Source organism: Oncorhynchus mykiss, chromosome 5 (assembly GCF_057628025.1).
Source record: "Oncorhynchus mykiss isolate SJ-2025 chromosome 5, ASM5762802v1, whole genome shotgun sequence".
In the NCBI taxonomy this organism is placed as follows: domain Eukaryota; kingdom Metazoa; phylum Chordata; class Actinopteri; order Salmoniformes; family Salmonidae; genus Oncorhynchus; species Oncorhynchus mykiss.
The window spans coordinates 18,144,653-18,166,882 of NC_143026.1; the positions used below are offsets into that span (position 1 = coordinate 18,144,653).

The window sequence follows — 22,230 nt, forward strand, 5'->3', positions numbered from 1 at the left end:
TATTACAGAGAGAGGTTGAAAATGTAAGCGAAGACACTTAGAATAAAAATAATTTTATTTTATATGTTAGTATAGCCAGGAAACCTTTCCTACCTTGGCTGACATTAATCACAGTGATTTAGAACGTTTAAATAATTATAGAACCAGTCTAGAATATCACTGCAGACCAGTCATTTCCCCAGTTCCTTTTTTGTTCCCGCTATGGGTGGCGCTGTTTCCTTGTCTCTGGATTTTGGAGAAGACGAAATGCAACTGAATTGAATCTATCTGAAGGAGGTGGAGTCTGAGGTGGGGAGGGAGAAGAAAGAGTGAGGGAAAAGGAGAAAAAAAGGAGAAAAAGCACACAACAGAAAAGGGGAGGACATCGGTGCAATTGCGTGAATATTGGTTGAATTACATTGAAGAAAATAGTTGCAGAGAGGAAGAAACCAAGATGATAACGCCCTACTTCCTACAGAATTTCTGGGTAGGTTCTGCTTTTGTTTATTTTCTTTAGCCGGGTTAGTAGGCTAAATTGTTTAGCTCAAATCCCCTATCAGTCCCGCAAGTGGATGTGACAACCGGACATTGAGACCTATTCCACAATTCGCTTAAACCCGATTCATGTGGGATCTTGCTGGTGAAATAGAAGTATCTGGGTCAACACAATGTGTTAACCCATTGCCCAGCTACTTTTCTCGGCGAATATTATTTTGCCCCCTGGATTGGGCCTCTGTGAATGCCATTTTACACGAGTGCTGAATTGAATCCACCCCTCGTCCGGTCAATTGGTTGAATGGCTGTCACGGAGTGTCTTGAAATGTTTATGTATTTTCTTCCGTGGAACCCATTGGGGGTTTGTAGTTGTCATTCATAATCTCTACGTGTCAATTTCTTCCGTAATGAAGTTTTAGTGAGAGTCCAGACGTTTTAGCAAGTGTGAGGGGGGGTTTATGCTAGTTGATTGTAACAGTGTTGCAACATTTGCCAGAATAAGAATGGCTACTTGTATTCAGCAACCCAACAGCAGACTAAAAACTATGGGTGACAGGGTTTTCAGTTGTGTGGCTCCTTCCAGTTACTGTCGGGGCTGCTGTCTCTGGCCTCGTTGGAAGCACAGCCTGTGGCACAGCTAAAGACTGAGCTGTTCAGAAAACTTTTAAGGCCATATGCTAATTATGTTCTCTGTCAGATCTTGTTGTGTGCTCTTGTTTTTTGGGGGATTATTTTTAGTATTATTATAATATTTGTTTTTTTCTTCAGTACTTTGGGCGTGAGAAGCGATTTTCAAATTAAATGTAGTATTGTTATTATGTAGACATTTTACTGTAACAATGTTGCAGTTTGCGTTACTGTGGAATGTCAGAACAATCAGAATGCATTCTCTCTTAGTGATCAGTTCTTTGTGGCTAAATTGTGAATGAACCTAGTTCCACTTAATTGATTATGTCATATGAAGATCTTTCCCATAATGTTATTTTGCATGTCAAGTGACATGGTTTAATTAGTCACTTGTTAAAATGTAACCGCATTCTAAATGTTACTGAATTACTAATTTACTCCCACTTTCGAGGCTTACTAGATAAGTAGTTGAAAGGATAGGCCTATTTTCCTTTACTACAACGCTATCTGTGTTCAAGATATTATGATATACAACTGTGTAAATTCAGTCTCTGGGTATTCTATTTTACACCATGGGTCAACCATTTGCCAGATAACTTAAAATCTTGAATCCATATGTTAACTACTATTTGGTATTATAATGACTGCTTAGGCCCTAGGTGTGTACTAGGTGTGCTGCAGCCACCTGCTGCTTTATTGACAGCCTAGTCTTTATTACAATGGACTTTGACAGGTTCTGATTCATGACAAATTTACATCATATACAGTAGGCCTACCATAACATGACGTTTCCCTGACTGAAGGACACAGACAGAAAAGTAGACAGATGGATGGACGGACAGACAGTGCATGTCGGCAGGTAGCCTAGTAGTTGAGTGTTGGACTAGTAACCGAAAGGTTGCAAGATCAAATCCCCGAGCTGACAAGGTCAAAATCTGTCGTTCTGCCCCTGAACTGGCAGTTAACCCACTGTTCCTAGGCCGTCATTGAAAATAATAATTTGTTCTTAACTGACTTGCCTAGATAAATAAAGGTTAAATAGAAAGAAATGTCATGGTGTGTAATCACAGGTGGTTGTTCTTGCATTCCACAGACGTTATCTTGAGATCATACGGAAGTGGCAGCCATGTCATGCCAGTGTTAATGCCCTCTGTTATGTTTCATAACAATCATAACAGTCAGTCAGCTGGACTAACCAGACCCAGAAATGAGGTCCAGCTGAGGTGGAACTGTACAGTGGAGAGGAAGGAGGCCCAAAGTATGGGACACAGCACTGTGATTAGTCTGTGGTACAGTAAGCTATGACTGTAGTTGATCACTATCAATAAGGCTTAATTCATGACAATAGAACTAGGCCTAATCTCGATGAAGATAATGTAGACACAAACCACTGACTTCATGAAGACCTTTTTAAATATATTTATTTCTGTATTAGAGGAACCGGTATATGATACAAGGAAATTATTTTCAGAGAGAAGAGGAGAGCACAAGGTGTATTTTTACTCCTTACCAAGTTACAGTACATGGAAAGGAAGGAGGAAGAGTTCTAACTGTTATTAGCCTAATGTGTAATAGCCTACTACACTGACTGTAGGCTACACAACTGATTGATCACTATCAAGTTTCTTAAGACAGTTGCCCTTATCTTGATGTAGATAAAACAAAAATATATATATATATATTTAGGCTAAATAAATGCCACTGACTTGTTGAAGACCTCTTCTGAAATATATTTGTACTGGACTAGGGAAACCGGTATATGATAGGAGGAAATTAAGTGAAGACAGAAAGCCACAAGGTGTGTTTTTACTCTGACACATCACAAGCACTCTGATGTTCTCAAGTTTATGTTCTCAGGGAGAAAGGATTTGATCATGTCTGGTCACACAATCAAAATAAAAGTCCAGCCTTGATCTCTTCAGAAAACATTAGGCCTAAGCTTGAATGTCTGTGTGTTCTGGTTAGTTGTATTTGTTTACTCTTGAAAGGCTAAAGGTCACAGATGTCTACTATATAATTTAGCCACAGCTAGCCAGTAAAATATAGGGCCTCTTTACCTAGTTTACTGAAATAAGCTCTGTGTCCAGAGAAACGCCTCTTAGTTCATTTTTTTTAATGAAGACTGACTGCACATTAATATAGTGCCTACCTCTTGTATAGTTCATCTAATTTAATAAGAGTGGTATCGTTGCAAAGCTTAAGCCATCTAAGTAAAAAGGGAGAGAAGATGTGATGTAGTGCATGTACTGTATCTTGAAGGCTGAGAGAGACTAAGAGCCCTGCTATCCTCTCATCTCTCAACCTACCCTCTGTTCTTAGATACAAGCCCCAAGATCACAGTGGAAGCAGAGATCAGCTGTGTGGTTAAGATGCAGGACGCACACACCCTCTCATATACACATTTTACTGAATTTCAAATGTGGACACGGCAGCATCTCTTCCCTCAGCTAAATAGTAACGTAGAGCTGTCATGGTACAACAGGATGCGTGAGATAATTAGTTCTAGAATTTTGTAAAGCCCATATACTCTTCGTTCCAGTAACATGGATGGACCCAGAACTTAATTGAGCATCTGACCAATTACACAATACTTTAGTTTTGGGTTAACCTATATTACCCTCAGCTGAACAAACAATTGTTTTAGGAATGAAGGAACACGGTCTCTGTGTGTTGCATCACTTGCTGTGTCACTGCTATGCTTCCCCTTCAATGGATGTGTTACCCACACACAGCAAGGACCTGTGTTTTAATCTGTTACCTCTTTCTATTCTGATTTGTAATCTTTTCTCTATATTCCCAGAAGGTTGGGTTGAGAGAGCACTACAGTGTTGTGTGTAGGCAGGGCCTGTGTGTGTGGTGAACTGTCTGTCCCCCTCAGTGTTTCATGGGAAAATAAGATGGCAGTGTGATAAGCAAATAGAGCGAAGAAGTCCAGCATCCCGGAGTCGCCTCTTCACTGTTGACATTGAGACTGGTGTTTTGCGGGTACTATTTAATGAAGCTAGCTGCCAGTTGATGACTTGTGAGGCGTCTGTTTCTCAAACTAGACGCTCTAATGTACTTGTCCTCTTGCTCAGTTGTGCACCGGGGCCTCCCACTCCTCTTTCTATTCTGGTTAGAGCCAGTATTCTTTGTTCTGTGAAGGGAGTAGTACACAGCTTTGAACGAGATCTTCAGTTTCTTGGCAATTTCTCGCATGGAATAGCCTTCATTTCTCAGAACAAGCATAGACTGATGATTTTCAGAAGAAAGTTATTTGTTTCTTGCCATTTTGAGCCTGTAATTGAACCCACAAATGCTGATGCTCCAGATACTCAACTAGTCTAAAGAAGACCATTTTTATTGCTTCTTTAATCAAATAAGAAAAACCTCCTTCACTCATGCTGCCAAACACCCTCGTAAAACTGACTATCCTACTGATCCTTGACTTCGGCGATGTCATTTACAAAATAGCCTCCAACACTCTACTCAGAAAATTGGATGCAGTCTATCACAGTGCCATCCGTATTTGTCACCAAACCCCATATAATACCCACCACTGCGACCTATATGCTCTCGTTGGCTGGTCCTTGCTACATATTCGTCGCCATACCCACTGGCTCCAGGTCATCTATAAGTCTTTGCTAGGTAAAGCGCCACCGTATCTCAGCTCACTGGTCACCATAGCAACACCCACCCGTAGCACGCGCTCCAGCAGGTATATTTCACTGGTCATCCCCAAAGCCAACACCTCCTTTGTCCGCCTTTCCTTCCAGTTCTCTGCTGCCAATGACTGGAACGAATCGCAAAAATCACTGAAGTTGGAGATTTATATCTCCCTCTCTAACTTTAAACAACAGCTGTCAGAGCAGCTTACCGATCGCCGCAGCTGTACACAGCCCATTTGTTTTGTTTTGTTTGTTTTTCTGCTCTTTTGCACACCAGTATTTCTACTTGCACATCCTCATCTGCACGTACAGTTGAAATCGAGAGTTTACATACACTTAGGTTAGAGTCATTCAAAAAAAATTCAACCACTCCACAAATTTCTTGTTCACAAACTATAGTTTTGGCAATCGGTTAGGACATCTACTTTGTGCATGACACAAGTAATGTTTCCAACAATTGTTTACAGACAGATTATTTCACTTCCAGTGAATTGTATCACAATTCCAGTGGGTCAGAAGTTTATATACACTAAGTTGACTCTGCCTTTAAACAGCTTGGACAATTCCAGAAAATGATGTCATGGCTTTAGAAGCTTCTGATAGGCTAATTGACATAATTTGATTCAATTGGAGGTGTACCTGTGGATGTACAGTGCCTTGCGAAAGTATTCGGCCCCCTTGAACTTTGCGACCTTTTTCCACATTTCAGGCTTCAAACATAAAGATATAAAACTGTATTTTTTTGTGAAGAATCAACAACAAGTGGGACACAATCATGAAGTGGAACGACATTTATTGGATATTTCAAACTTTTTTTAACAAATCAAAAACTGACAAAATTGGGCGTGCAAAATTATTCAGCCCCTTTACTTTCAGTGCAGCAAACTCTCTCCAGAAGTTCAGTGAGGATCTCTGAATGATCCAATGTTGACCTAAATGACTAATGATGATAAATACAATCCACCTGTGTGTAATCAAGTCTCCGTATAAATGCACCTGCACTGTGATAGTCTCAGAGGTCCGTTAAAAGCGCAGAGAGCATCATGAAGAACAAGGAACACACCAGGCAGGTCCGAGATACTGTTGTGAAGAAGTTTAAAGCCGGATTTGGATACAAAAATATTTCCCAAGCTTTAAACATCCCAAGGAGCACTGTGCAAGCGATAATATTGAAATGGAAGGAGTATCAGACCACTGCAAATCTACCAAGACCTGGCCATCCCTCTAAACTTTCAGCTCATACAAGGAGAAGACTGATCAGAGATGCAGCCAAGAGGCCCATGATCACTCTGGATGAACTGCAGAGATCTACAGCTGAGGTGGGAGACTCTGTCCATAGGACAACAATCAGTCGTATACTGCACAAATCTGGCCTTTATGGAAAAGTGGCAAGAAGGCCATTTCTTAAAGATATCCATAAAAAGTGTAGTTTAAAGTTTGCCACAAGCCACCTGGGAGACACACCAAACATGTGGAAGAAGGTGCTCTGGTTAGATGAAACCAAAATTGAACTTTTTGGCAACAATGCAAGACGTTATGTTTGGCGTAAAAGCAACACAGCTCATCATCCTGAACACACCATCCCCACTGTCAAACATGGTGGTGGCAGCATCATCAGGTTTGGGCCTGCTTTTCTTCAGCAGGGACAGGGAAGATGGTTAAAATTGATGGGAAGATGGATGGAGCCAAATACAGGACCATTCTGGAAGAAAACCTGATGGAGTCTGCAAAAGACCTGAGACTGGGACGGAGATTTGTCTTCCAACAAGACAATGATCCAAAACATAAAGCAAAATCTACAATGGAATGGTTCAAAAATAACCATATCCAGGTGTTAGAATGGCCAAGTCAAAGTCCAGACCTTTATCCAATCGAGAATCTGTGGAAAGAACTGAAAACTGCTGTTCACAAATGCTCTCCATCCAACCTCACTGAGCTCGAGCTGTTTTGCAAGGAGGAATGGGAAAAAAATTCAGTCTCTCGATGTGCAAAACTGATAGACATACCCCAAGCGACGTACAGCTGTAATCGCAGCAAAAGGTGGCGCTACAAAGTATTAACTTAAGGGGGCTGAATAATTTTGCACGCCCAATTTTTCCGTTTTTGATTTGTTAAAAAAGTTTGAAATATCCAATAAATGTCGTTCCACTTCATGATTGTGTCCCACTTGTTGTTGATTCTTCACAAAAAAATACAGTTTTATATCTTTATGTTTGAAGCCTGAAATGTGGCAAAAGGTCGCAAAGTTCAAGGGGGCCGAATACTTTCGCAAGGCACTGTATTTCAAGGCCTACCTTCAAACTCAGTGCCTCTGCTTGATATCATGGGAAAATCAAAAGAAATCAGCCAAGACCTCAGAAAAAAATAGTAGACCTCCAGAAGTCTGATTCATCATTTTGGGGCAATTTCCAAACGCCTGAAGGTACCATGTTCATCTGTACAAACAATAGTATGCAAGTATAAACACCATGGGACCACGCAGCTGTCATACCATTCAGGAAGGAGACGCATTCTGTCTCCTAGAGATGAACGTACTTTGGTGCGAAAAGTGCAAATCAATCCCAGAACAACAGCAAAGGACCATGTGAAAATGCTGTAAGAAACAGGTACAAAGTATCCATATCCACAGTAAAATGAGTCCTATATTGACATAACCTGAAAGGCCGCTCGGCAAGGAAGAGGTCACTGCTCCAAAACTGCCATTAAAAAGCCAGACTACGGTCTGAACTGCAAATGGGGACAAAGATTGTACTTTTTGGAGAAATGTCCTCTGGTCTGATGAAACAAAAGTAGAACTGTTTGGCCACCATGGCCATCGTTATGTTTGGAGGAAAAAGGGGTAGGCTTGCAAGCTGAGGGGGGGTGGCTGCGTCATGTTGTGGGGGTGCAATGCTGCAGGAGGGACTGGTGCACTTCACAAAATAGATGGCATCAAGAGAAAAGAAAATTATGTGGATATATTGAAGCAACATCTCAAGCCATCAGTCAGAAATTTTAAAGCTTGGTCGCAAATGCGTCTTCCAAATAGACAATGACACCAAGCGTACTTCCAAAGTTGTGGCAAAATGTCTCAAGGACAACAAAATCAAGGTATTGGAGTGTCCATCACAAAGACCTGACCTGAATCCAAAATAAAATTTGTGGGCAGAACTGAAAAAGCATGTGTGAGCAAGGAGGCCTACAAACCTGACTCAGTTACACCAGGTCTGTCAGGAGGAATGGGCCAAAATTCACCCAACTTATTGTGGGAAGCTTGTGGAAGGATACCCTAAAAGTTTGACCCAAGTTAAACAATGTAAAGGCAACACACTCAATTATTATTTGGTAGCATGTAAACTTCTGACCCACTGGGAATGTGATGGAAGAAATAAAAGCTGAAATAAATCATTCTCTCTATACTGACATTTCACATTTTTTAAATAAAGTGGTGATCCTAACTGACCTAGAACAGAAATTTTACTAGGATTAAATGTCAGGAAAAGCTGCATTTAAATGTATTTGGCTAAGGTGTATGTACATTTCCTACATCAACTGTATATCACTCCAGTGTAAATTGCTAAATTATAATTACTTCGCCACTATTGGCGTATTTATTGCCTTACCTCCTTCACTTGCACACACTGTATATAGATTGTTCTATTGTGTTATTGACTACGTTTGTTTATTCCATGTGTAACTCTGTTGTTTTTTCCGTACTGGTTTGCTTTATCTTGGCCAGGTCGCAGTTGTAAATGTGAACTTGTTCTCAACTGGCCTACCTGGTGAAATAAAAAAATAAATACAAATATTGGTCACATACACATGGTTAGCAGATGTTAATGCGCGTGTAGCGAAATGCTTGTGCTTCTAGTTCCGACAGTGCAGTAATATCTAACAAGTAATCTAACAATTTCACAACAACTACCTTACACACACACACACAAATGTAAAGGGATGAATAAGAATATGTACATATAAATATATGAATGAGTGATGGCCGAACGGCATAGGCAAGATGCAGTAGATGGTATAGAATACAGTATATACATATGAGATGAGTAAATGTAGGTTATGTAATCATTATATAAGGTGGCATTGTTTAAAGTGACTAGTGATACATTTATTACATCCAATTATTAAACTGGCTTGAGATTTGAGTCAGTATGTTGGCAGCAGCCACTCAATGTTAGTGATGGCTGTTTAACAGTCCTGGAGGGCAGGTAGTTTGCCCCCGGTGATGCTTTGTGCAGACCTCACTACTAGAGGTCGGCCGATTATGATTTTTCAACACCGATACCGATTTATTGGAGGACCAAAAAAAACGATTAATCTGACAATTATGTATTTTTTAATTTTTTTAAATGTATTTATTTGTAATAATGACAATTACAACAATACTGAATGAACACTTATTTTAATGTAATACATCAATAAAATCAATTTAGCCTCAAATAAATAATGAAACATGTTGAATTAGCTATAAATAATGCAAAAACAAAGTGTTGGAGAAGTAAAAGTGCAATATGTGCCATGTAAAAAAGCTAACGTTTGAGTTCTTTGCTCAGAACATGAGAACATATGAAAGTTGGTGGTTCCTTTTAACATGAGATATTCCAAGATAAGAGGTTTTAGGTTGTAGTTAACTTAAAGTATAGAGGGCAGCATTTCCACTTGGATAAATAGCGTGCCCAATTTCAACTTCCTGCTACTCATGCCAAGAATATAAGATATGCATATTACTCATAGATTTCGATTGAAAACACTCTGAAGTTTCTAAAACTGTTTGAATCATGTCTGTGAGTATAACAGAACTCATGTAACAGGCAAAACCCCGAGGACTAACCGTTCAGAATTGTTGTTGTTGTTGAGGTGTCTGTCTGTTCAGTGAGTTCTCATTGGGAAACGATATTTCTTATGAACTTGTTTTCAGTTCCTACCGCTTCCACTGGATGTCACCAGTCTTTGGAATTTGGTTGAGGTTATTCCTTTGTGCAAGGAAGAAGTAGGGCCAACTAGGAACTGCGTAACACTGAGAGTTGCACAAGACTTGAAAAGTAGCTTGGTTTCTTGTCTTCCTGTATTGAACACAGATAGACCCGTCTTCAATTTGATCGATTTATTAACGTTTAAAAATACCTAAAGTAGTTTTAAATGTTTTGGCAATGTTTTAAATATTTTGTAGTGACGTTGCGCAGTTTTTTTCTGGATCAAACGCGCCAAATAAATGGACATTTTGGATATATATGGATGGAATTAATCGAACAAAAAGACCAATTGTGATGTTTATGGGAGATATTGGAGTGCCAACAAAAGAAGCTCATCAAAGGTAAGCCATGTTTTATATTTTATTTCTGCGTTGTGTAGCGCCTGCAAGGTTGAAAAATGCTACCCTCTTTGTTTACTGTTGTGCTATCATCAGATAATAGCTTCTTATGCTTTCGCCGAAAAGCCTTTTTAAAATCTGACACGTTGGCTGGATTCACAACGAGTGTAGCTTTAATTTAGTATCTTACATGTGTGATTTAATGAAAGCGCTGCATTTTCCCTGGCTTTTGGCCAAGTGGGACGCAAGCATCCCCTAACCTATAAACAACAGCCACACTCGAAGCAGCGTTACCCATCGCTCCACAAAAGCCGCAGCCCTTGCAGAGCAAGGGGAATAACTACTCCAAGTCTCAAAGCGAGTGACGTTTGAAATGCTATTAGCGCACACCCAGCTAACTAGCTAGCCATTTCACGTCGGTTACACCAGCCATTAGGCTGATAGGCCTGAAGTCATAAACAGCGCTGTGCTTGCGAAGAGCTGCTTGCAAAACGCATGAAAGTGCTGTTTGAATGAATGCTTCCGAGCCTGCTGCTACCTACCATCGCTCAGTCAGACTGCTCTATCAAATCATAGACTTAATTATAACATAATAACACACAGAAATATGAGCCTTTGGTCATTAATATGGTCAAATCCGGAAACTATCATCTCGAAAACAAAACATTTATTTTTTCAGTGAAATACGGAACCGTTCTGTATTTTATCTAACGGGTGGCATCCCTAAGTCTAAATATTCTTGTGACATTGCACAACATTCTTAACAACTTAACATATGTCATAATTATGTAAAATTCGGGCAAATTAGTTCGCAATGAGCAAAGGCAGCCCAAACTGTTGCATATACCCTGACTCTGCGTGCAATGAACGCAGGAGAAATTACACAATTTCACCTGGTTAATATTTCCTGCTAACCTGGATTTCTTTTAGCTAAATATGCAGGTTTAAAAATATATACTTCTGTGTATTAATTTTAAGAAAGGCATTGGTGTTTATGTTTAGGTACATTCGTCCAACGATTGTGCTTTTTTCGCAAATGCATTTTTGTTAAATCATCCCCCAGCATTGCATCGATTTATATGCAATGCAGGACACGCTAGATAAACTTGTAATATCATCAACCATGTGTAGTTATAACTAGTGATTTATATTAGATTTTTTTTTTTATATAAGAAGTTTAATGCTAGCTAGCAACTTACCTTGGCTTCTACTGCATTTGTGTAACAGGCAGGCTCCTCGTGGAGTACAATGAGAGGCAGGTGGTTAGAGCGTTGGACTAGTTAACTGTAAGGTTGCAAGATTGTATCTTCTGAGCTGACAAGGTGAAAATCTGTCATTCTGCCTCTGATCAAGGCAGTTAACCCACCGTTCCTAGGCATTCATTGAAAATAAGAATGTGCTCATAACTGACACTCTAGTTAAATAAAGGTATACAATTGCTGCACAAAAATACCGATTTCCGATTGTTATGAATAATTGGGGCCGATTTCAAGTTATTGGCCATTCCGATTAATTGGTCGACCTCTACTCACTACCCTCTAAGAGATTCCTGCGGTTGTGGGCGGAGCAGTTGCCGTACCAGGTGGTGATACAGCCTGACAGGATGCTCTCAATTGTGCATCTGTAAAAGTTTGAGTGTTTTCTGTGACAAGCCAAATTTCTTCAGTATCTTGAGGTTCAAGAGGCGCTATTGCGCCATCTTCACCACGCTGTCTGTGTGGGTGGACCATTTCAGTTTATCAGTGATGTATATGCCGAGGAACTTTACACCGTCTCCACTACTGTCCCGTCGATGTGGATAGGGGGGTGCTCCCTCTGCTGTTTCCTGAAGTCCACGATCATCTCCTTTGTTTTGTTGACATTGAGTGAGGTTATTTTCCTGACACCACACTCCGAGGGCCCTCACCTCCTCCCTGTAGGCTGTCTTGTCGTTGTTGGTGATCAAGCCTACCACTGTAGTGTCGTCTGCAATCTTGATGATTGAGTTGGAGGCGTGCATGGCCACGCAGTCATGGGTGATCAGGGAGTACAGGAGAGGGCTGAGAACGCACCCTTGTGGGGCCCCAGAGTTGATGATCAGCGGGGTGGAGATGTTGTTTCCTACCCTCACCACCTGGGGGCGGCCCGTCAGGAAGTCCAGGACCCAGTTGCACAGGGCGTGGTCGAGACTCAGGGTCCTATGGTGTTAAATGCTGAGCTGTAGTCAATGAACAGCATTCTTACATAGGTATTCCTCTTGTCCAGATGGGTTAGGGCGGTGTGATTGCATCGTCTGTGGACCTATTGGGGCAGTAAGCAAATTGGAGTGGGTCTAGGGTGTCAGGTAGGGTGGAGGTGATCTGGTCCTTGACTAGTCTCTCAAAGCACTTCATGATGACAGAAGTGAGTGCTATGGGGTGATAGTTGTTTAGCTCAGTTACCTTAGCTTTCTTGAGGACAGGAACAATGGTGGCCCTCTTGAAGCATGTGGGCACACCAGACTGGGACAGGGATTGATTGAATGTCTGTAAACACACCAGCCAGCTGGTCTGCACATGCTCTGAGGACGCAGCTTGGGATGCCGCCTGGGCCAGCAGCCTTGCGAGGGTTAACACGTTTTAAGTGTTTTACTCACGTTGTCCACGGTGAAGTAGAGCCCACAGGTTTTCGTAGCGGGCCGTGTCAGTGGCACTATATTGTCCTGAAAGTGAGCAAAGAAGTTGTTTTAATTTGTCTGGGAGCTCCCGGGTGGCGCAGTGGTTAAGGGCGCTGTACTGCAGCGCCAGCTGTGCCATCAGAGTCCCTGGGTTCGCGCCCAGGCTCTGTCGTAACCGGCCGCGACCGCACAATTGGCCTAGCGTCGTCCGGGTTAGGGAGGGATTGGTCGGTAGGGATCTCCTTGTCTCATCGCGCACCAGCGACTCTGTTGTTATGATTGCACCACGAGTCGTTAATCATAAGGCATACAGAGAGATGATTGTTTCTGGCAGCGGGATGAAACTGGGTGGCTTTATGGATTCTGATAACATATCCCGAGTGAGCCATGTTTCTGTGAAACAAAGAATGTAACGATCTCTCTGGAAGATAACCCTTGCTCGAATTTCGTCTACCTTGTTGTCAAGAGACTGGCGAGTAGTATTCTCGGGAGCGGTGAGCGGTGAGACGGAGCCTGACGAGAAGACCACTCCGTCTGCCCCTTCTGTGGCGCCGTTGTTTTGGGTTGCCTACTGGGATCAGATCTATTGTCCTGGATGGTGGTCCGAACAGAGGATCCGCTTAGGGAAAGTCGAATTCCTGCTCATAATTTTGGTAAGTTGACGTTGCTCTTATATCCAATAGTTCTTCCTGGCTGTATGTAATAATACTTAAGATTTCCTGGGGTAACAATGTAAGAAATAATACATTAAAAAAAACTAAATACTGCATAGTTTCCTGAAGCGAGGCGACCATCTCTGTCGACGCCAACAGTTTTCAGCTGTGCTAACATAATTGCAAAAGGGCTTTCTAATGATCAATTATCCTTTTAAAATGATAAAATTGGATTAGCTAACACGACGTGCCATTGGAACACCAGAGTGATGGTTGCTGATAATGGGCCTCTGTACGCCTATGTAGATATTCCATTTTAACAAATCAGCTGTTTCCAGCTAAAATAGTCATTTACAACATTAACAATGTCTACAATGTACTTCTGATCAATTTAATGTTATTTTAATAGACAAAATAATATGCTTTTCTTTCAAAAACAATGATATTTCTAAGTGACCCCAAAGTTTTGAATGGTAATGTAAATGCAACATGCGTTAACAGAGTTACAGTTCATATAAGGAAATCTGTCAATTGAAATTAATTCATTAGGCCTTAATCTATGGATTTGACATTACTGGGAATACAGATATGCATCTGTTGGTCACAAATACCTTTAAAAAAAAAAGTAGGAACGTGGATCAGAAAACCAGTCAGTATCTGGTGTGACCACCATTTGCCTCATGCAGCTCAACACATCCCCTTCGCATAGAGTTGATCAGACTGTTGATTGTGGCCTGTGGAATGTTGTCCCATTCCTTCAATGGCTGTGCGAAGTTGCTGGATATTGGTGTGAACTGGAACACATGTTGAACACGTCAACCCAGAGCATCCCAAACATGCTCAATGTGTGACATGTCTGGTAAGTATGTAGGCCATGGAAGAACTGGGACATTTTCAGCTTCCAGGAATTGTGTACAGATCCTTGCGACATGGGGCCGTCCATTATCATGCTGAAACATGAGGTGATGGCGGCGGATTAATGGGTCTCAGGACCTCTTCACGGTATGTCTGTGCATTCAAATTGCCATTGATAAAATGCAATTGTGTTTGTTGTCAGTAGCTTATGCCTGCGCATACCCTGACCCCACTACCACCATGTGGCACTCTGTTCACGACATTGAAGTTTCCTAAAATGAGGCTGGAGGCGGCTTATGGTAGAGAAATGAACATTCAATTCTCTCGCAACCGGTGGACATTCCTGCAGTCAGCATGCCAATTGCATGCTCCCTCAACTTGAGACCATCTGTGGCATTGTGTTGAGACAAAACTGCACATTTTAGAGTAACCTTTTTATAGTCCCCAGCATAAGCTGCACCTGTGTAAGGATCATGCTGTTTAATCAGCTTTTTGATAATCCGTCCACCTGACAGGTGTGGCATTTCTTGGCAAAGAAGAAATGCTCACAAACAGGGATGTATACACATTTGTGGCTAAAACTTGAGAGAAATAAGCTCTTTGTGTGTTGGGGAAATTTCTGGGATCTTTTATTTCAGCTCATGAAACATGGGACAAATACTTTAAATGTTGTGTTTTTATATTTTTGTTCAGTGTATTAGACACACACACACACACACAAACAAACAAGGCATAGCTACAGTACCATAGCCTCTGCCCTCTTCCTCTCTGTAAAGAGCCACTGTCCAAATAATAAGGGCTGCCTTTGTTTGTCTTGCCTTTTATTTGTTCTCCTCCACTGAGCATGGACTATGTGGTCATCACAAAATATCATGGCAGACATCGGATAGGATAGCTCCTCTCTCTCCATGCTACTGTATTCGACACATGACAAATAAAATGTGATTTAATCTCTAACTCTGTAGAAAGGAATAGCATGTTTTTGTTTTGGGTTGTAGCCATGAGGTTGAGTTGTGAGGTCAACCGACATGGGGCCTAGCCATGTGAGAGGAGAGCTGGAGGAATCTCTTCACTCTCCCCTGGCATCTGTGGTTGGGAGGTTTAGGTCAACATTGAGTTGGGTAACTTGGGTTACATGGGAAAGGCTACTTTCGGAGTTGAGTCAATTGATATTTTACCTCGTAAGGTCAATAACTAGCCAGAGTTTCTACTGGTCAGGTCACGTTGTTAAGGAAGCTCCTGGCCCAAGACAATTGTATCTGGGAGCACCTTGGAAAATCAGCTATTCATCTAATGACAGAATGGTTGATTTATGGGGGTGTTGTAGAGACGGTGTTAAAATATATAAGCCTAGAATGGAAGGAGCTACATGATCATGTTGTGAATAGAGTACAACGAGGAGGAGGCCTCGCCCATAGACCAGCCTTCTGTTTCAGACAGGGGGGTTAGCTCAGTTTGTTCACAATGCCTGTAGGAGAAGTAGAGATGTCCTGTTTTTGTAGTGTGGCTAGATGGTAGTTGTACTTGCCATGATTATTGTATATGCGTAATAATGTTAATATGCCTCGCAGACATTCTGTCATCACACGACCATCGGCAGGCAGACATTCTGTCATCACACGACCATCGGCAGGCAGACATTCTGTCATCACACGACCATCGGCAGGCAGACATTCTGTCATCACACGACCATCGGCAGGCAGACATTCTGTCATCACATGACCATCGGCAGGCAGACAGACATTCTGACAGTGTTATAAAGGCGTCTTGGTTTACACATGTTGTGAAAAGAGCCGAAGTTGTTAAACAATTTGTATGTTGATGTAGTGCCCATCACTTACTAATGTTTAAACCTCTGTGTTGAGAAGTTGTGTTTTTACTGCTGTCCCAGACACGTTTTTGTTTTTGTCTACTCAACGCTTGTTTCTGACCAGGTTAAAGACTCAATCTGAGGGCTTCTAATCTCATTTTTGAGCAGTCCCAGTTGTTTTCAAACAGGTTTGATTTTATTGACACAATCTGCAATGCTCTTGTGTGAGATGTGCAATGACAAGTTTTCAGAACGTGATCAGCAATAGCCAATGAGAGCTGGCCAGAGAAGAAGCCAGTGAGATGCTGACGTATCACATCACCCAGAATGTGTAGACTCTGGAGAAGGAGCTATGACTACTACTAGTATGTGTATTGTACTTGCCTTTAACCAAAGTGTCAAATCGTTACAGCTCTGAAGTTCACAAGCAATGTTATCCAATTCAAAACATTGGCTAGATCTTTCAACTCTGTATGGCAAGCGTGAATGTCTAACTGAACCTTTATGAGGCTGCTTTGAGCCACAGCTCGTAGCTACGTTAAATCGTATCACATCATTGTTTGGTATAGAGAACCCTCACGACCAAGTGAAGAATCGTATTATGTGTGACACGTCTGTGGCAGATGGTTAGCTTGCGCAACACTATGTTGGCAACACAAAACAACTACAGGAAAGACAGTTGTTCAATGTGAGAGGCTCAGTGATGTTAGGATTTTGAAAGTCCTGCAGTGTACACTGGGCTTTTCTGCCACCACAGAAACTGACCCTGGGCTTGTTCTAACATGAGCACCTGCGAATCTAAGGCCATGCTTGTGCTGCTGTTGTGGGAGTGGTAGCGAAGCAGCCTTTAATTTGCATGAAATTAACATATATTAATATGAGCAATTCCATGTTAACAGAATTACGCTTTGACTCAGCTTTTTCACTTTAAAATGTATACCAAACAAAAGCCATTGATTTCATATAGGGCTGTCCCCTACGTAAAAAATAATTGGTCAACTAAAAGTCGTCTGTTCTTTCTTCGACTAACTTCCTAACAACCAAACAATCGATCAGTTGACTAATTGCAGTCAGCCCTAATTTCAAAGTTTAATTCTATGCTCAAGGACTACCTTTAACAATTTCCACAGAAAAATGTACTATAACTCATTTAGTGGAAGAACTGTGCAGATGCAAACTTTGGAAACGGAATTACGTCAATCTCTCACGTTTTTAGGTGACCACATTTTCCAAAAACTCAGCTCTGAATTAAGATTCAAAGATGTCTTTAAAAGAACGGGGTGTCTACTATGACATGGCACCTTGTGTTTTGAAAAAAAATCTGTTTTGGTTATTAAACTAGGCCTGCAGGAAGTGAAGTGGATTTAAACCTGGTAACAGAATTACATCATGGGTCTGTGATCTGTACAACACAGAAATGCATAAGTATGGATATGAATGTCATTTCTCTTCATGTTTTAATACGTTTGGACATCACATTGCTGCACAGTAGAGTGCGGTACAATACAGAACAATATACTGTACTATACTATATTTGTCTATACTGTACTGTACTCTAATGTGCTCGGCATACTGTACTGTGCTATCCAAACTTGTGAAACGTGTTTATGATGGGTTCAGATTTGGTCCAGTCCGGTCCATCTGTAGACATTAACATCAAGGGTGGACTGACCAAATTTCAATGACTTTTCAATGTCCATGGATGTTAATAAATGGAAGGAGAAGGCTCGTGGGTAGGTGTCAGTAAGAACTGGGAGAGGCTGTCCAGACTGTTTTAAGACAGGAAGAGGGGAAGAACATGTTATGAGCTGAACACTATGCCAGTGGAAGGGAAGACAGTAGCAAGTCACCCAACTGGTTTGTGACTTCCCATAGTAGCCAATTCAGTTGCAGTAATTCCGTAACTGATTTGGTAACATAATTACGAGTTTTAATTACGTAATTCGTAAACAGTAATATCACTATAACTAATTGGTAGGTCTACCATTACTTGTTACTTCTGTGAACTTTCAATATCCTCACTTCTCACGAGGGAGAGACATTCAAAAATATCTTCAAGATATGTGGGGTTTAGGTAAAGAGAAACAATTTCTCCAAAACTAATATGTGTTGATATTAGTTGACATGGGTCTTTACGTCAACATTATTTTGTTGTGATGTATTTCAGATACCGTAAGACTTTAATGTAGATGTTTTCTAATTTCCTAAAAATAAAGACTAATGACTTTCATTTTAAACCCAATTTGATGTGCTCCTATGAACCTCACGTGTTGGTGCTCATGGGTCCTTTTTAAAAAGTTTATTTTTTTTCCATTTCTCCCCAATTTCATTATATCCAATTCTCTTGGCGGAATCGGGAGAGGCGAAGGTTGAGAGCCATGCATCCTCCAAAACATGACCTGCCAAGCTTCACTGCTTCTTGACACACTGCTTGCTTAGCCAGCCGCACCAGTGTGTCGGAGGAAACACTGTCCAACTGACAACCAAGTCAGCTTGCAGGCGCCCGGCACGCCACAAGGAGTCACTACGATGAGACAAGGAAATCCCGGCCGGCCAAACCCTCCCCTAACCCGGACGTTGCTGGGTCAATTGCGATACAGGTGGCATTCTGTCCCTGCTCTTCCAAAGAGAAAGTTTTGCATTTTTTTTGTTCACTGCAGCAATAGAGCGGTGTTTGAACAAGGGCTTCGTACATTTTGTACAGACAAGGATGTTTTCCCATATCCTTCACTTGGTCAGTGTGGGACTGTCCACCTGGGTTTCAAGTACCGTTTGTCAACTGCTCTAAGGCTTCTTTTGGGTTCGTCACTGAATCACTTTCCACTACTGAAGAATCTCTGATCTGATGTTATCTGATCTAAATGTACACAAAAACAAGAATGCTCCTGGCCAAGCTCTAGCCTAGCGAGAGCGAAGAGAACCGGAGATTGCATTCTTGGCCTCTTATGGGGCAATATTTATTTACACAGTGATGGGCATTGATGATTCAGGGAGTTTCCAAGGACTGTAGCGCTATTTATTTTCATGTGAAAAATAAACCATGTTTTGTTTTTCCACATCTTACAAATCAAATCATGAAATTTGGACGAAGATTCATCTTCCGTTCTGCTGGCTAATGTGCTCATTAGTCTGGTTGCTATTGCTAATTTTCTCTTATATTTTAGTTTGTCTGAGTTTCAAAGCTACCCTTTTCTGGTCCGGGGCTATAGTTCTGCTCTGCACAGCAATTTCCTGTTTTCCTTTGTTTTCCTTTGTTTTCACTTGTTTTCACTTGCCAAATCCATTTTATTCGCCATTGTGTACATTTCATGCTTGGCTCAAATGGTTGCTGCTATTGATGCTATTTGATGCTATTTCCCATAAATCAAATTTTGCATCATTTTTCGACCTAAAGCAAACGGAACAATTAACACAATGTTAGTGTTGCTCAGACAGATAATTGCTAAGACCAGAGAGAAAAGCCACAGGCCACCTCTTGTTAACTAAAGCATGTTTTGTGACTGGAATTAGTGTAATCATCAGAGTTCAGTTCTGTACTGTCTCTCTCACAAGGCATTGCCAAACCACTGTACCACCAGGTTTGGTACATACATAGGCGTGCACACACACAGTAGGTAGAGAAAAGGTATACTGTAGCGTTATTGCAGTAGGAGGGGAAAGTGGAATAGACCAGTTCTAATCCCATCAATTTACATAAGCAGCAATTCATCCATAAAGTAATAACTTCCACAGGATATGGAAAGTTGTAGTCTTATTGCTGACTACATGTGGTTATATTGGCATAGAATGGATGCCTCTTATTGGCATAGAACCCTGGCATAGAATGGCCTCTTTTCACAGGACATGGAGCAGCGTGGTGGTTGTTCCTCCCAGCCTTCAGTTAGATTTAGGATTCTGTCATATACCTTAGTGTTGTGGACAGAGTGGTAGGACATTTTGATACACTACCGTTCAAAAGTTTAGGGTCACTTAGAAATGTCCTTGTTTTCCATGACAACATACATGAAATGAGTTACAAAATGAATAGTAAATATAGTCAAGATGTTGACAAGGTTATAAATAATGAGTTTTAATTGAAATATTAATTGTGTCCTTCAAACTTTGCTTTCATCAAAGAATCCTCCATCTGCAGCAATTACAGCCTTGCAGACCTTTTGGCATTCTAGTTGTCAATTTGTTGAGGTAATCTGAAGAAATTTCACCCCATGCTTCCTGAAGCACCTCCCACAAGTTGGACTTGCTTGATGGGTACTTCTTACCTACCATAAGGTCAAGCTGCTCCCACAAAAGGGTTGAGATCCGGTGACTGTGCTGGCCACTCCATTATAGACCGAATACTTTGGTTGCTTTGGTTCATTGTCCTGTTGTAGGAAGAAATTGGCTCCAATTAAACGCCGTCCACAGGGTATGGCATTGCAAAATGGAGTAATAGCCTTCCTTCTTCAAGATCCCTTTTACCTTGTACAAACCTCCCACTTTACCACCACCAAAGAAACCCCCAGGCCATCACATTGCCTCCACCATGCTTGACAGATGGAGTCAGGCGCACCTCCAGCATCTTTTAATTTTTTCTGCGTCTCACGAATTATCTTCTTTGTGATCCTAACACCTCCAACTTAGATTTGTCTGTCCAAAACACTTTTTTCCAATCTTCCTCTGTCCAGTGTCTTTGTTCTTTTGGTCATCTTAATAATTTTCTTTTTATTGCCCAAATAGAGCGAATAAGCAAATAGAGCGAAGAAGGCCAGCATCCCGGAGTCGCCTCTTCACTGTTGATGTTGAGACTGGCGTTTTGCGCATACTATTTAATGAAGCTGCCAGTTTAGGACTTGTGAGGCATCGGTTTCTCAAACTAGACACTGTAATGTACTTGTCCTCTTGCTCAGTCCCACTCTGCTTTCTATTCTGGTTAGAGCCAGTTTGTGCTGTTCTGGGAAGGGAGTAGTACACAGCATTGTACCAGATCTTCAGATTCTTGGCAATTTATGGCATGGAATCGGTGTGTTGGGTCATTGTCCTGTTGAAAAACAAATGATATGCTGGTTAAGTGTGCCTTGAATTTGAAATAAATCACAGACCATGTCACCAGCAAAGCACCCCAAGACCATCGCAACTCCTCCTCCATGCTTCACTGTGGGAACCACACATGTGGAGATCATCCGTTCACCTTCTCTGCGTCTGAAGCATTTATTTGGGCTGCAATTTCTGAGGCTGGTAACTTTAATGAACTTATCCTCTGCAGCAGAGGTAACTCTGGGTCATCCTTTCCTGTAGCGGTCCTCATGAGAGCCAGTTTCATCATAGCACTTGAGGGTTTTTGCGACTGCACTGGAAGAAACTTTCAAAGTTCTTGAAATTTTCCAATTGACTGACCTTCATGTCTTAAAGTAATGATCGACAATATGGACTTGTTTTTTTTACCAAATAGGGCTATCATCTGTATACCCCCCTACCTTGTCACAACACAACTGATTGGCTCAAACGCATTAAGGAAAGAAATTCCACAAATTAACATTTAACAAGGCACACCTGTTAATTGAAATGCATTCCAGGTGACTACCTCATGAAGTTAGTTGAGAATGCCAAGAGTGTGCAATGCTGTCATCAAGGCAAAGGGTTTCTACTTTGAAGAATCTAAAATATATTTTGCTTTATTTAACACTACCATATGTGTAATTTCATTTATGTTTTCACTATTCTACAATGTATAAAATATAAAAAATAAAGAGAAACCTTTGAATAGGTGTGTGCAAACTCTTGACTGGTACTGTGTATTTGCAAACTTTGTGGTTGGAATAATATTGTGAAAGTTATGACAATGCCCTTTTAGTGTAAGAGTTGTTTTAAAAGACCACCTGAAATGTCAGTTTATTTTGTTGGGATGGAGTTTTGGCCTGCATGGTGACATCAACATATATTGGTTAATTGTCCAATAAGAGTTCCTAACCTCTCTGTCAATATCAGTTTTCTCCTCCCCACTAAGACCACTCCCAGACAGCCCTAGCTAAATTCTTTGCTAAGAAGCTATTTTTGACCATTTTAATTGAAAACAATCACAGTAAGGTACTTAATTGTTACATATAAGTAGCATAAAAATAGCATGATGTTGTATTGTGGTATAAAAATAGCATGATGTTGTATTGTCAGTAGTGAGCGATTAACATTTTGACTCCAAGTGATCTTGACTCAGAAAAGGTTGGTGACCACTGCTCTAGAGATATTAAATC

The 22,230-nt window shown here is 41.1% G+C and overlaps 1 protein-coding gene across 40 annotated transcripts in view; it reads left to right on the forward strand.

Annotated features, from left to right (window-relative positions):
• The first annotated feature begins 227 nt into the window (after nucleotides 1-227).
• LOC110523357 (F-BAR domain only protein 2) overlaps nucleotides 228-22,230 on the forward strand; it is a 76,647-nt gene continuing 54,644 nt past the window's right edge. For 27 of the 40 annotated variants that reach the window (XM_036976969.2, XM_036976975.2, XM_090234042.1 and 24 more), the window contains exon 1: nucleotides 233-466. In XM_036976969.2, the coding sequence (XP_036832864.2) occupies nucleotides 434-466 (33 nt within the window). In that variant the 5' untranslated portion in view covers nucleotides 233-433. Of the gene's footprint in view, nucleotides 467-22,230 lie in introns of all 40 variants that reach the window. The other 13 variants (XM_090234048.1, XM_090234051.1, XM_090234040.1 and 10 more) reach the window with 2 other exon arrangements.